General features: G+C 36.0%; 1 protein-coding gene across 5 annotated transcripts; it reads left to right on the plus strand.

The window, feature by feature from the left end:
• Positions 1-3,121: 3,121 nt before the first annotated feature.
• Positions 3,122-10,966, plus strand: LOC110871889 (probable WRKY transcription factor 57). Of its 5 annotated transcripts, none has more exons than XR_004864601.1 (5): positions 3,122-3,605; positions 4,527-4,670; positions 5,003-5,392; positions 9,968-10,032; positions 10,638-10,966. XR_004864601.1 is itself a non-coding variant. In XM_022120642.2 (4 exons), exons 1-3 carry the CDS (start codon positions 3,220-3,222, stop codon positions 5,376-5,378), a joined length of 906 nt encoding a protein of 301 aa, XP_021976334.1. In that variant the 5' UTR covers positions 3,122-3,219; the 3' UTR covers positions 5,379-5,392; positions 9,968-10,372. The 5 variants fall into 5 exon arrangements, 2 of the variants coding, with proteins under 2 accessions (XP_021976334.1, XP_021976335.1); XR_004864602.1 differs by lacking the exon at positions 10,638-10,966 and adding an exon at positions 9,441-9,678 and having other exon boundaries at positions 9,968-10,372; XR_004864603.1 differs by lacking the exon at positions 10,638-10,966 and adding an exon at positions 9,450-9,678 and having other exon boundaries at positions 9,968-10,372.
• Positions 10,967-13,073: the final 2,107 nt, after the last annotated feature.

A 13,073-nucleotide genomic window follows, 5' to 3' on the forward strand; every position in this document is an offset into this window, starting at 1 on the left:
CTTAGCAGAAATACCAGCACACCTGAATATGTATAAAAGGACATCTCTAACCAAATCATGTTGGTATTTGAACCCCGTGAGCTCTCTACAGTGAAGTGCATGCTCCCCAAAAGAATTCAAGCACGCCTTTTGACAAATATGGCATACCTCATCAACAGGAAATAAAGGAATCATGAGGTGATATTTAAAGATAGTATGGTACTCCACCAATGACATATGTTGGCTTAACCCATCTATAGGTATAGCAAGAAGAAAATCTTGTGCATGTGGTGCTCGTAAACACTAAAAAACGGCTTTTTGTCTAACGGTCAAGTCAAACTGTACTTCGATGTCGTGGACAATTTTACTAAAAAGAACACTTGCCAATGTATGTTGGGCTTTAGGAGGCAGCGTCCTTATTAGTGAAACCACTGAAGTCAAAGCTTGGAATCGTATCACGAAGACAAGCCAAAGCACAAACATAATCATAATCCATACCACATATGCCACTCTCTCTTAAGATGTGGTCTTCTAGCACCCACAATTGGGCCCTCGAGGCCACAAAAGCATAGGATAAAGCCTCTACAACCGAATACAGCCCCAAACCCCCAAACCTAATAGGTAAGGAAGTAAGTTGCCACTGGAAGTATCCAAAGAAATGACCTCCACAAAGCACCAATTCCACAATCACCTCACGCAAACCTTTGTCAAATAACAACGCTGCATCTTTCATGTGTACAGGTTACTTGGCATGTCCTCAATCAAAAAAAAAGTTTGGCAATGCCCATACAGGATCGAAGCAAGAGTAGTTCACTCTGCGGGTCACCTAATTTGGGTAGAAGACACATCAAATCTACCGCCTTAGCATTCTTTTCTTTGCCAACCCACTAATAAAGCTTGCATCGCTACTAACGCCTCCCCCCCCCAGAAGCTTCATCCCCACTAATGGCCTCCCGATGTCCGTAGGAAATAACCTTTCACAAAACTTGCTACCATCACAAGAAGGCGAAAATAGCCCAGTTTTCTTAATATTGAGTTCAACACCCAATGTTGGACCCGTCACCTTAATGATGTCCAACACTCTAGCCACCTCTTCTGAATCTCCAATGATAGTCTTATCGTCAAGATACCAAGCATGAAGAAAAAGCTTGCATTTGTCTCTAATATGATGCATAAGGGGGTGCAAAACAAGAGCGAAAAGAAGTGGTTCCAATGGGTCCCCTTGCTGAACTCCCGTGGTAGATCAAATGTACCCATCTCCAAAATACAATTTTGCTGGTTGCCCGTATAGAAATTCTACCCACAAAGAAATAGAAAGGCACCTCATCCTGACCTCACGAAATAAGGCTGATCTATTGACCTGGTTAAAAGCAATAGTAAGCTTTGCAAGAGACCCATCAGTGTGACGTTCATTTAAAACCCCATTGACGCTGTGTAAAATGGCCTCAGCGCCACCGACACGCCGACCCCAAACTGAAAATCATTAATGTACTTGGTCATTTCTTTACCAACACCTTTTATAGCAATCTTGGAAACCAAACGCCTCCATATAGTACCCACTGCAATAGGTCTAATCCCACTATCAGATTTTAAGAGCGTTGTAATATATGTAAGGGGAGCGGTGTTAGTTTTTCTCTTTTATTGTATTTGGTTAAAAAAGCGTAGCAAATATAATATATGTATAAACAAAAAATGACTTATATAAAATTAAATATAACTAGATTTAAGCTTCCCCAGCGGTACGGCGGGGGCGTAGAACTATGCCAAATAGCACTAATGTCAGACCACCGTCAGTGACTACCAACACTGAGTCGATCCAGGACCCGCACGTTGCGACAAACTTATCAAACGAAAAAAATTAAATGTAAAACATTTAACCACACATGCATGTTGCGTCGTGTTAACTCACATAATTTTGAATGAAACAAAAAAACGTAAAACGACACACGCACGTCGCGCCGTCTTAACTCGCAAATTTTAGAACGAGACGTAAAACGAAAACTTGCGAAAGATGAAAAGTATAGGGACCAAATTTTGTGAGGTTAAATTGAAAACAATGGAACTTTTGAGTTAAAAGTGAAAAAAAAAAACAATTTATATGGGTTAAAATTGCCAAACATAAAATGTTTTTGGGTTAAAGTTAAAAAATCTAACTTTTTTTTTTTTTTTTTTTGAAAACCTCTCAAAACATGAATTACAACACTTTATGCAAAAAATTGTTCCTAATTTATAGAATGTAAATGTAAATGTAACTATATGTACATACTCATGTGCTTTTTTGTATTGACAAAAATAAAACACGACCTGTATAAATCCAAATTTAATTATTAATTGAAAATGAAAGATAATAAATCCCCACAAATACAAATAAAAGGACATCACTTACCAATTGTTTTTAAATTTAAGCTAGTAAACGAGCTAGATTGTAACATGAAAAGAGTTAATTGCATTCGAGTTAAAGTTGATGAATTGGTGTTTTTACACAAATAAATATGCATATCATATTCAAGCACACACATTGAACCGATAACACTTAAACTCTTTAACCATCAATCCGAAACGATTAACAAAAGTCTACATCACCAATGAGGTAGTGATGGAGTGGTTGGAGAAAAATTTGGTGTTCCTTGTGAGCTAGGTTCGACTCCCACTCTCCCCATTATTTTCCTCAGCATCCAGGTGAATGACGAATACGGATGACGCCGGTTCGTCTTGGATGTGAGACGAGGTTTTACTGATTATTCCATTGTGGTGCCTTCGTGCGGGTGAATGTCGGGTTTCCACGCATCTAGGAGAGCCAAGGGGCTGGCGGCGGTCGAGTAGTCGACCTTGGCCACAGCACCCGGTGTCACGATGGTTGACACGTCGTTCCTTGCCGTTTAAAAAAACAAAAGTCTACATTATAATACTAATTAATATTTTCTTTTCAAATAACTTATATCATGATGCATTTTATTTTTATTTTTTAAAAAGATAATAACTTTGGTGATTTCTTTTTATCAAAGTTACAAAACTTAAATTTACGCGCGTAATTTTTCATTATTTTCATACTATACACAACCAGCATGAACGGTTGCTTTTTTTATCTATCGCATCTTTTTCCTCCAATCCACTTGACCTTTCACATAAAAGCCAGATAACCTTTTTCTACGCGTTATACTCTCTCTCTCTCTTAAAACCCTAGACCTTTCTCTCTCTAAAAACCTTCTCCAATCTTCATCTTCATCATCATCTCTACTTATGGACGATGATCCGGTCACCGGAGCGTTCTCCACAGACTCCACCTGGACACTCAACACCGATTACACCTTCTTCGGAATCGGCGACACGAGAGACAACAACATATTGAGTGAGTTCGGATGGAACATCGATCCTTCACCACCGGAATTCGACCGGATCGGTTCCGGAGCTAGTTGCCGTGTGGTTCAGGAGACTACTTCTAATTCCACCGCAAGTGCGGTTGCAGCTCAGTCTCGAACCGGATCCGGTGAAATTTTAAAGGATTTGTCTACGCCGAATCCGTTAGCCTCTTCTAGCTCGTCGGATGATCGGCCGGAGTCTTCTGCCGCGTCTGGCGAGGCGGTTTGTTGTGGTAAACCGCAGCCGCCGTCTTCGTCAGAGACAGGGTGAGTTAATAATAATGTAACCGTGTTTTAACAAAATTTATATTGGAATGTTGAAAAAAAAAAAGTTAAAACATATATTTTTTTTAACTGCAAAATATTTATATATATAAATATAGAGTCCAACAAGGAGCTAATCGGAGCTAATCGTTAGTTAATAATGTTTTTTCTCAAAATCTGAAATTTGGAGTTAGTTAAGTTACAATTTTACAATAAGGTTCAATTTTGTGCAAAGGGAAACGTTTAGCGCTGAATTTTTGAAAAAGTTTAAAGTGTTTATTATTATTATTAATTAATATTAACGAATTATACATACAGCCGCTATTGCGGCGGAAATGGCGTGAGTATAGTGTTTGGCGTGCTGTATGTGGTGTGTCCTTTTAGCATAAAATGACATAAGTTGATCTGTTTGTATATGAAATGGTTGTTTGATGTTTTTTTTTTAATAATTTAAGTATGGATTTGATCATGTTGTTGAAGACATGTGGAGTATTTATATACTTTATGTTATATTGTTTTTTAGTTTTATGCCTTTTTGGATTATTGTGAATTGTTTGAAGTGTCACCGCCCATGCCAAAAGCTGCTTGATCTATTACGCATATTTCTACTTGTCAAGTGTCTGTTTCCATGTTACCTTTTTCTTCCTTTTTTTTTCTTTGAATTTTTCACATTTTTTTGCTGCTTAAAAGGTTAATTATTTGTTTAATTATTATAAATCCATTCACATGAATATTATATGTAATAATCAAGAAAACCTTTTTGCATTCTTTTTTCTTCTTTGACTTGCAATACTCCATGCAATGAGATCACAATCATATGTCATCTTGATCATTATAATCTTGCATTTGTTTGTAGTTTTTCTTTCAACTGTTATGGTGCATGTCTTATAACAATTAACAAAAGCTGCTTGAAATGATTTCCAGGGGTAAGATTAAAAAGAAGGGGCCGAAAAGAATTCGCCAGCAACGGTTTGCATTCGTTACCAAGAGTGAAATTGATCATCTTGAAGACGGTTACAGATGGCGAAAATACGGGCAGAAAGCCGTTAAAAATAGCCCTTTTCCTAGGTTGTATGTTTATGTATACAAAAGTTAATAGTTTATAACCACTGGGTGTCAGCCCAGTGGCCACCACACCCCGCAAACACCGTGGGGACTCAGGTTCGACTCCGGTCGTTAGCATATCCAGCACCTGATGTCCACTCGGCTGGGGGACTCACCGCCATGCAGCTATGTGGTGTGCTAACCTGTGGAGTTGAAATGCTCCAGCGGATGGGAGGTCCGTGCAAATAACCCCCCCCCCCCAAAGTTAATAGTTTATCAAAACTTCATTATGAAATTTCATTCAATCCACTCTTGCATTCTAAATGTGTTCCCTTTTGTTAACAATTATCTTGAAGGAGCTATTACCGTTGCACAAACAGCAAATGCACAGTGAAGAAGCGCGTTGAGCGATCATCAGCCGATCCTACAACTGTAATTACCACATATGAAGGCCAACATTGTCATCACACTGTAGGGTTCCCAAGAGGACTAATGAGTCATCACGAAGGGGGTTACGCAAGATTATTGGCGCCTTCTTCAACCTCACAGCAGTTTAACTACTTGAGATCAAGAGTGCCGCAATTGAGTGATCATGTTGCTTCTCAGTCACAATCACAAATAGTATCTAGTGAAGCTGGGGATCACCATGAACAACCTTCAACATCTTTCCAACGTCCTCGGGTTGATCAAGGGTTGCTTGGGGATATAGTGCCTACAATAATGAGGAACTGATAATATTCATAATGGTATGTATACATGCTCTAACTTTTCAAACTTTGTGTTTAATTAACATTGACTCTTTAATCATCTAATGTAACCAGATTTCTTTGAGATGAAAACATAAAATAGTAATAAGTCTCATTATTTCATCACTTAAATCACCAAACTTTTTATATTACTATAGAAACAAGTTTTGATTTTTCATTTATTAAAATACTCATGAATGGTTAAAATGAATGACCTAAATGTTACAATTATAAAACTTGATTACTTTTATACTAATTGCTTATTTTTTTTAAATTTACTTGTTAATTCGGGGTACACTAGAATGAAAATAATCACTAAATAGTAATCAAGTTTAATATATGTTTCATTTAGTTTTCTAATTTTAATTGTTTCATTTAGTTCACTTGAGTGGTCTTATAACTAAAAACTTAATTGACATTAGTATAATAGTTAAGAAAGTTTGCTTACTATTAGTTAACATTTATGTTTTGCTATCCAAATTATATGGCATTTCATTATATTGATTAAATAACCATTATCTTTATAAATAAAAATTTTGAAATGCAGTTATCATTTAGTTGGTTAATTAATAAGTAATTTTCCCTATACATCTTTTCTACACGGATTTGATATGTATTGTTGGTCTCTATTTAGTTGTTGGGTGGGGATAATGAATATTTGTGAACGTGGATTAAATACTGCAATAATCTGCATAGTGAGTCCTTGATGTTTTTTAGTTACTCCTGAAGTGATGGTTAGGGTCCCAACCTTTAAGAAGAAACAGTAATCGAATAAAATAATACTGGGGTATCAAGAAGCTTGCCTCCCTGTGTAGTAACTGTAAGCCCTAGGGGTCAGAGGAAATGCAAATACTAGATTCCCCTTCTATATAGCACATAGGCACAGTCATTTGCCATAATTTTCACATTAAAAATGATAGGAATAGTTGTTACTTTCATAATAGTTATTTATTTGTAAGAATAAAGACCGATCTGCAACTTGTGCTGGTAGGTTAGGATGTCTTAACTACGTCTACTGACCAAGCTCTTACGTTAGAACACATAGAATAAATATAAAACTGTGTGGAGTAAAAGCGCATCGCTTGAACTATCCTTCTTCCTTAGGGAGAGTATTTATAGGGTGATGAGTTGAGTTCTATAGCGGTTTCTAAATCTTAGATCATTTACTAAAAATATTGTAAATTTTAGCGACAAGGAGTGTCTTGTCACGTAGTGTATACATTAGCGCACCTAGTGAGAAACCATCACTACAAGAAAAAGCCGCAATAGCGGCGACAACCAGCTATAAGTTGCCTCTAAAGGTGTATGATCCGGACGCAGGGTTTACTTTATAATTTGATCGTCCTTTTTCAGTATGATCCAACTACTGTTGTTATATCATACTCTTAACGCACTAGTGGCAACCTGAGCATTAGCAGCGTCTTGTCGCCGCTATTACTTTTAGCGGCGACTTTGGTACTTTTGAGTCCTGACTTTTGTCGATGCTAAAGGAGGCTTTTCTTTTAGTGCACGGGGGGCAACCGTTCCCTATGAAAAAAAAAAAACTTTAGTGTTATTTATACGCTAAATCTCGATCGCCTCTCATAAAAGTTTGATTACCCCCCCCCCCCCCCACACACACACACACACCATCACCCCTTGTGAAAAACATCCTAGGTCCGCCACTGACTGTGTATGTCTAAGATTAAGTATATATATGTTGAATAATGATAGGGATTTGTATCTTTTGGTGTAGGACGTTGTCGGTAGGTCTGGACCAAAGTTCGTGTGGCTAATCTTTCTTAAAGCTAGTTAACCGTAGCTAAGGATTCGGAAGCTCGGTAATGAGGCCTGGATTTAGGCATCTAACATCTCTATCAGCTAAATATACTCTAGAGCTTGTCTTCTGATTTTAGTCAAGTTGCATGCACCTTTCAAGAAGCCCACCAAAATGGATGGTCCTTTGTCTACAGTCAGTGTGGTCCTCTGGTCCTACGAAATTGATTGATAATGATTGTCTATACTCAATACCACCATGCATTTATTTATTTATTTATTTTCATAGAAAATACTAAATGTAAAATAAGGGGGTGGAGGGGTGTGTTCAAACTAGTATTCTGATCAACATCAATATTATCTGATTCTAGGTAAATGTAATTATTAGGAAGATTCTTTAAAGGAAAATTGATGAATTGGTCAAATTCAGCAAGGATTTCATTTAAATTTAAATGGTTTTTACCATTCATGTGAATAATAATATTTTCTGAATCTGCAAAAATCATGTGATTTTAAAAGCCAAAATCACATTATTTCGATGACATGTTGGTCTCCTATAGTTTTAAGAGTTTCAAAATCACTTTATTTAGTCAAAAGGTTGGAGGTTTTATAATAGTTAAAGTGTCACTTAGGTTGATTCTAGGTCATTCAAATGACTTTCTTTTATTATATTTTATGATATGTATAGTTTAAACTTTAAGGGAATTTTCTCACCAATCAGATGACCGCTTTAAGTTAGAACCTTCTTTAGGTCATCTATGAGTTAAATATTGAACAAGGAGAATGTGTTGTATTAGCCATAAAACATGCTTAAATTTTTATATATAATATTGTTGCTTTGTTAACACTTTTTGATCTGCTCTTTTATCATGCGTTGCTTTTAAGTAAATTGAATTACTTTACCTCCCAAAAGGGTTCACCTGTCAGGAACCCAGATGTTAAGTTTTCTAGTACTACCTATCAGGATATCATTTTCAAAGATACATTCCCTTTTCTAGAACAATCATTTTCAATTTATCATAGTGGAAGAGCACCAATACCATTTACTCTATCTAATGCCTTTTATTTAATCCCTTAACTTGATTGCTTTATAATTTTGAATTAGTAGGTAAATGTTTGTGAAATTTTTACTAAAAAGTATAAGCAGTAAAAAGTATAAGGAGTCTATATAGGTATTGTGTTTTAAAATTTAAGCATGATGTTTTAAATTCATCTTGCATGGTAGCAACAATTTAATTAAAACATGATATATTCTCAGCATGAAATTTAAAACCCCATGCGAAGAAATTTAATCAGTTTGTTTTAAATTTCATTCCTATAATACATTTGATTGTGTTTTAAATTATTACGTTGGTATTTTTCTATATAATACCATGTAAGAAGAATCTAAAAACATCATGAAAAAGTTAAAATATAATGCGTATATAGACTTCTCACATTTTTAGGAAAAATGTCCTTTACAGACGAACCATATCGTAAATTAGTGTACTATATTTATATATTTTTTAAATAATGTTTTTTCAAAGACGTAATGCATAGGCGACAAATCATGCGTCCAGACCCATTTGCGTGTGCGGATGTGTCTCGAATCTATTTACACATGTATTTGTGTGTTTGTGAATTATCAAGCATACCACAATATATAATATTAACAATAAATTTATCATCCTAGGTTAGTATACTAAGATATATGAATCATTATTGTTTGTCGTTGAGGTCTAGTAATAATTGAGTTTATTCTTGTTTGTATGCATGCTTGTGCTCTTACATGTAGCCACATCTAAACTGGGGCTAGATGCCTTGTAGAGAAACTTTTTTGGCATGTTATCAGCCTAACTATTTTTTTCTTTTTCTTTGTGTTTTCATCTTTTTTTTTTCATTTGAGGGGTTTCTGGCTAGGGACAACGAGTACATACATGTAAGTGCACTGTCATGGATGATGATATATAGAAATAATGTCCTGCAACTCTCATCACTTTAACAATGTTATCTTCTTTCACCAGTTAAACATCAACCTGGTACACTTCTGATATAAAATATCATGTGTAAGATAACAAACACATTAACATGATTGTATGATAGATTATGACACTAGGTATAGTCAGAAATTGGATTGTCTTCTAGTCAATCCTTTTATTTTATTTTTTTTTAATTAAATTGGCCATTTATGTTGTGTGCTGTATCTAGTGTGGGCTTTCATGGTGATTCTAAGTGTTGGTATTAGATACACATATAGTTCTTTTGTGTTGTGGAAAATGTGTCACGGGTTTAATCCTAGTTTAACGATATATAGTTGATGTAGGCTCGGGTTTGAGGATAGGATTGTTAGACGCAAAGCTAATATCGCTTGTAAAGATGTGTACGGGAGAACTGCAACCTTCCCGGTCTGCCAACGTGTGACTAGAAGCAGGACGGTTAGTGTTCTTTAGTAGAGTGATGTCGGGAGGAACGTTCTCTCTAACCATAAGGGAGGAAACTTAGGAACAGGAGCTGAACTATCAAAGTGACTGTTCTAAGCAGCGTAGCTCACGGTGGGTGCTACTTGTTGCTACAACATATGCAAAGCAAATTACGCTTCTAAAGATGTGTAGTTTCAAATTTATGACGAGTGATCTTACACATAGTATATTACTAATTCATAACATAATCGTTTGCATAGTTTGATACGATGCGTGTATTTGTACAATTCTTGCGGTTCTTTACTTAAAATAAATTTATATTGAATGTAATCCATCACTTTTTTTTAATGTATGGTAGATAAGTTGACACAAAAGCAGCATATCTAATGAGTGAAAGTTATTTTTTGTTTTTATTACACAGATGGTAGATCACTAGATTGAATTTGCAGTCCAAGTCATCAACCACTTAAGAATATCAGTTCTCAGGTATTAATTATAACTGTAACTTTTAATGTCGACACATTGACTAGTTAAAATGATTTTAGTCTACTTATATAATTGTTTATTCTCTCTCTTCTTTGAATCAAGTGGCTACTAACCCAACCATCTTTCATGTGCTACTTTTCACTTTTATGATAACTAAATTTAGCTAAAGATTTCATTCATATATATCTTTGCTTTATTCATTGTATTTTAACTTTTATTTTTCCACTGAAAAGTTTTGGTGTTTGTAGATTTTGTCACTTGATTTTGTTCTCTTGCTTAGAAGAATATCAAAAGATACAAAAGTTAAATCTAATATAAATCTCAGAATATCTTTTTCATCTGTATTCTGTGGGCTTTTTGTTTGCACACACGTTATTGGTTTGATTGATATATCTACACGTTTGGGTGTCGATTTTTATAAACTCGTTAGTGTATATTGTTATGTTTGGGTGTCGAATTTTATAAACTCGTTAGTGTATATTGTTAAAGTTATTCACACAAAATGTTTTGGAATTATATTTGTATTGTGTAGGTGTATTAGTACACATCAACACTCATAGATATACATATGCACATAACCATAATTTTGTATAATTGATATACAGTTGTATAACAACATCTTTAACGCAAGGGCCCTTTGGCGCCCTTGTGTGACGTGGCGAGGCCTTTTGGAAGGGCTGCAATATATCAGATGAAGGCCTGTGAAGGGGAAATCCTTCTTCGAAGGGTGGGTTTTGTGAGAGGGAGGATAGATGGAGTGAGACTCGTGAAACAAGAGGAGATAGAGTAGGAAAGATGGAGCCGTCAATCGGGGCAACCGATGTTTTTTGAACGGCGAATTTCTTTTAATTACACTATCGTTTGAACTTGAATCCAAGACCTCCCTCTCCTAAACTCAGATGTTTAAATGCTTTTTCTTTACCAATGGACCACCACCTCATTAGTCAATGTAATACTAGATATAACTTGCCAATGAGGTGGTGGTGGAGTGGTAAGGGAGAGACTTGGTGTTCTAAGGGACCCAAGTTCGATTCCTGCCCTCCCCATTATTTTCTTCGGCACCTGGTGATGATGGGAGACTAGGCGAATAGGTGGAGATCGCTAGTTCGATCCTTGAACTAAGCGGGTTTTACCTCACTGCACTGTCGTGCCTTCGGGCGAGTGTTCACGGGCTTCGGCCCTAGGTGAGGGTTTTCCCCGGTTCGGAGGCGAGTGTATCCCGATGTGGTGAATTTCGCCAGTAGCCCATTTGGAGGATTCGTTAGCCGTTCAAAAAAAAAAACTAGATATAACTCAGTATGTCAGTTTGGCAGTTTGAATCCTTTTAAGAAAAAATAGTTACTTAGGATTAAAAAAATTAACAATAAATAATGGTTATTCAATGTAATACATGTATATAACTAAGGGTAAATTACACTTTTCGTCCTTTATGTTTGTATAGGATTGCAACGGATAACCTTTAACTTCAATAATTACAGTCACAGTCCTTTATTTGGAAAACTCATTACATTTTTCGTCCTTTAGCACTAACAAAGTTAAAAATTTCAGTTAAGTTGTATCACGTGATTCACATATGAGGGCATTTATGTCCTTTTACCCCAGGTTCCTTCCACTTTATAAACCCCTCTTTCATCCTCTCTCTCAAATTAGGGTTCTAAAGTTCATCTGTTATCCAAGTCCCACCATCACCACCAAATCCATCCACTAAGCCAAACCACCTGTCACCATAACCACCTACCACAACCGCGCCACTGCGGTCCCTACAGCACCGCCACCGCTAAAATCAGCAATCCGGGTGATTTGCAGACCAGTGAAACCGGTTCTTGATTTACCACCACCGGTAAAATCAGCAATTGGGTGACCTGACGAGGCGCCACCGAGTAGCAGTTTCCGATGAAGAGGTCCGATCTGGTGTAAGCTCCGCACAGTACCATGATTTGCAGACCAGTGAAACCGGTTCTTGATTTACCGTCAGATTCACGCATTTGGTTGTTGTTTATGTGATCTAGATTGATAATTATAGGGTATGGGAAATGGGGTATAAAAAAGATGGAATCTTTAGGGGTAGATCAAGGAGATGATAATAATGTGATGTGGGTTTGGGTTTTCTCTCTCATCAACAACAATGGGTATTGTATTGGGATTATTCTTGGTGGTTTGTTAAGAAGAAAACAGAAAATGGTTGGTTGTTAGATCACTCTATTATTGTGAAGGCTTTGGTTTTCTTTATGCAAAGGTTTTGTCTTTTATCTTCTACATACACACACTCTTCTTATTAGTGTGCTGAAAGAAAAATCATACTTTTAAATAAATATGGTTTAGAATGAGTAACAGTAAGCTATTGAAGTTAGATAGATGGAGATAGTTGATATGTGGTGATGTAAAGGCAGTGATTTGTAGAGAGAGAGAGAGAGAGACAGAGAGCGGAGGGTGAGGGAGAGGAACTGGGTTTCTTGAGAGAGAGATAAAGATTATGATTATTGTATATATTTTATAAGTTTTTAATTTTATTTTTGTTTTATTTATAAAAATTTTAATTTGATTGGTGAAAAGACCAAAGTGCCCTTATACAAATAAACTTAACTGAATTTTTTAACTTTGTTAGTGCTAAAGGACGAAAGATGTAACAAGTTTTCCAAATAAAGGACTGTGACTGTAATTATTGAAGTTAAAGGTCATCCGTTGCAATCTAGTACAAACATAAAGGACGAAAAGTGTAATTTATCCTATAACTAACTACATGTTCTAAGTTTAGAAAAAAAAAGACAGAGAGAGAAGTTAATCAACTTGTTACAAGTTTCAATCTATCGTCGTATCGTTTAACTAACAGAACTATGAGTCAGACTTTATTAAACATTAAACCGTTCAATTCAGGAGCAGAGCTTCCTTAGGGCCAAAAGGGGCTTGCGCGGCCTTCTCTAATTTTATTGTTAGAAATGTATATTTTTGCTCATTAGCTTTGAACTTTTTTAGTGTGATATTGGATTTAAATAACCACAACTTTCACCGATTGGTCGATAACACTCTCAAGTTTCGATTTG

This window comes from Helianthus annuus, chromosome 8 (genome assembly GCF_002127325.2).
Source record: "Helianthus annuus cultivar XRQ/B chromosome 8, HanXRQr2.0-SUNRISE, whole genome shotgun sequence".
Classification (NCBI taxonomy): Eukaryota; Viridiplantae; Streptophyta; class Magnoliopsida; order Asterales; family Asteraceae; genus Helianthus; species Helianthus annuus.

Coding starts and splice junctions, on each gene's coding strand:
- LOC110871889 (XM_022120642.2), top strand. CDS start 3,220: ATGGACGATGATCCGGTCACCGGAGCGTTCTCCACAGACTCCACCTGG. Junction 3,606..4,526: donor CCGTCTTCGTCAGAGACAGG/GTGAGTTAATAA, acceptor AATGATTTCCAG/GGGTAAGATTAAAAAGAAGG. Junction 4,671..5,002: donor AAAAATAGCCCTTTTCCTAG/GTTGTATGTTTA, acceptor ATTATCTTGAAG/GAGCTATTACCGTTGCACAA.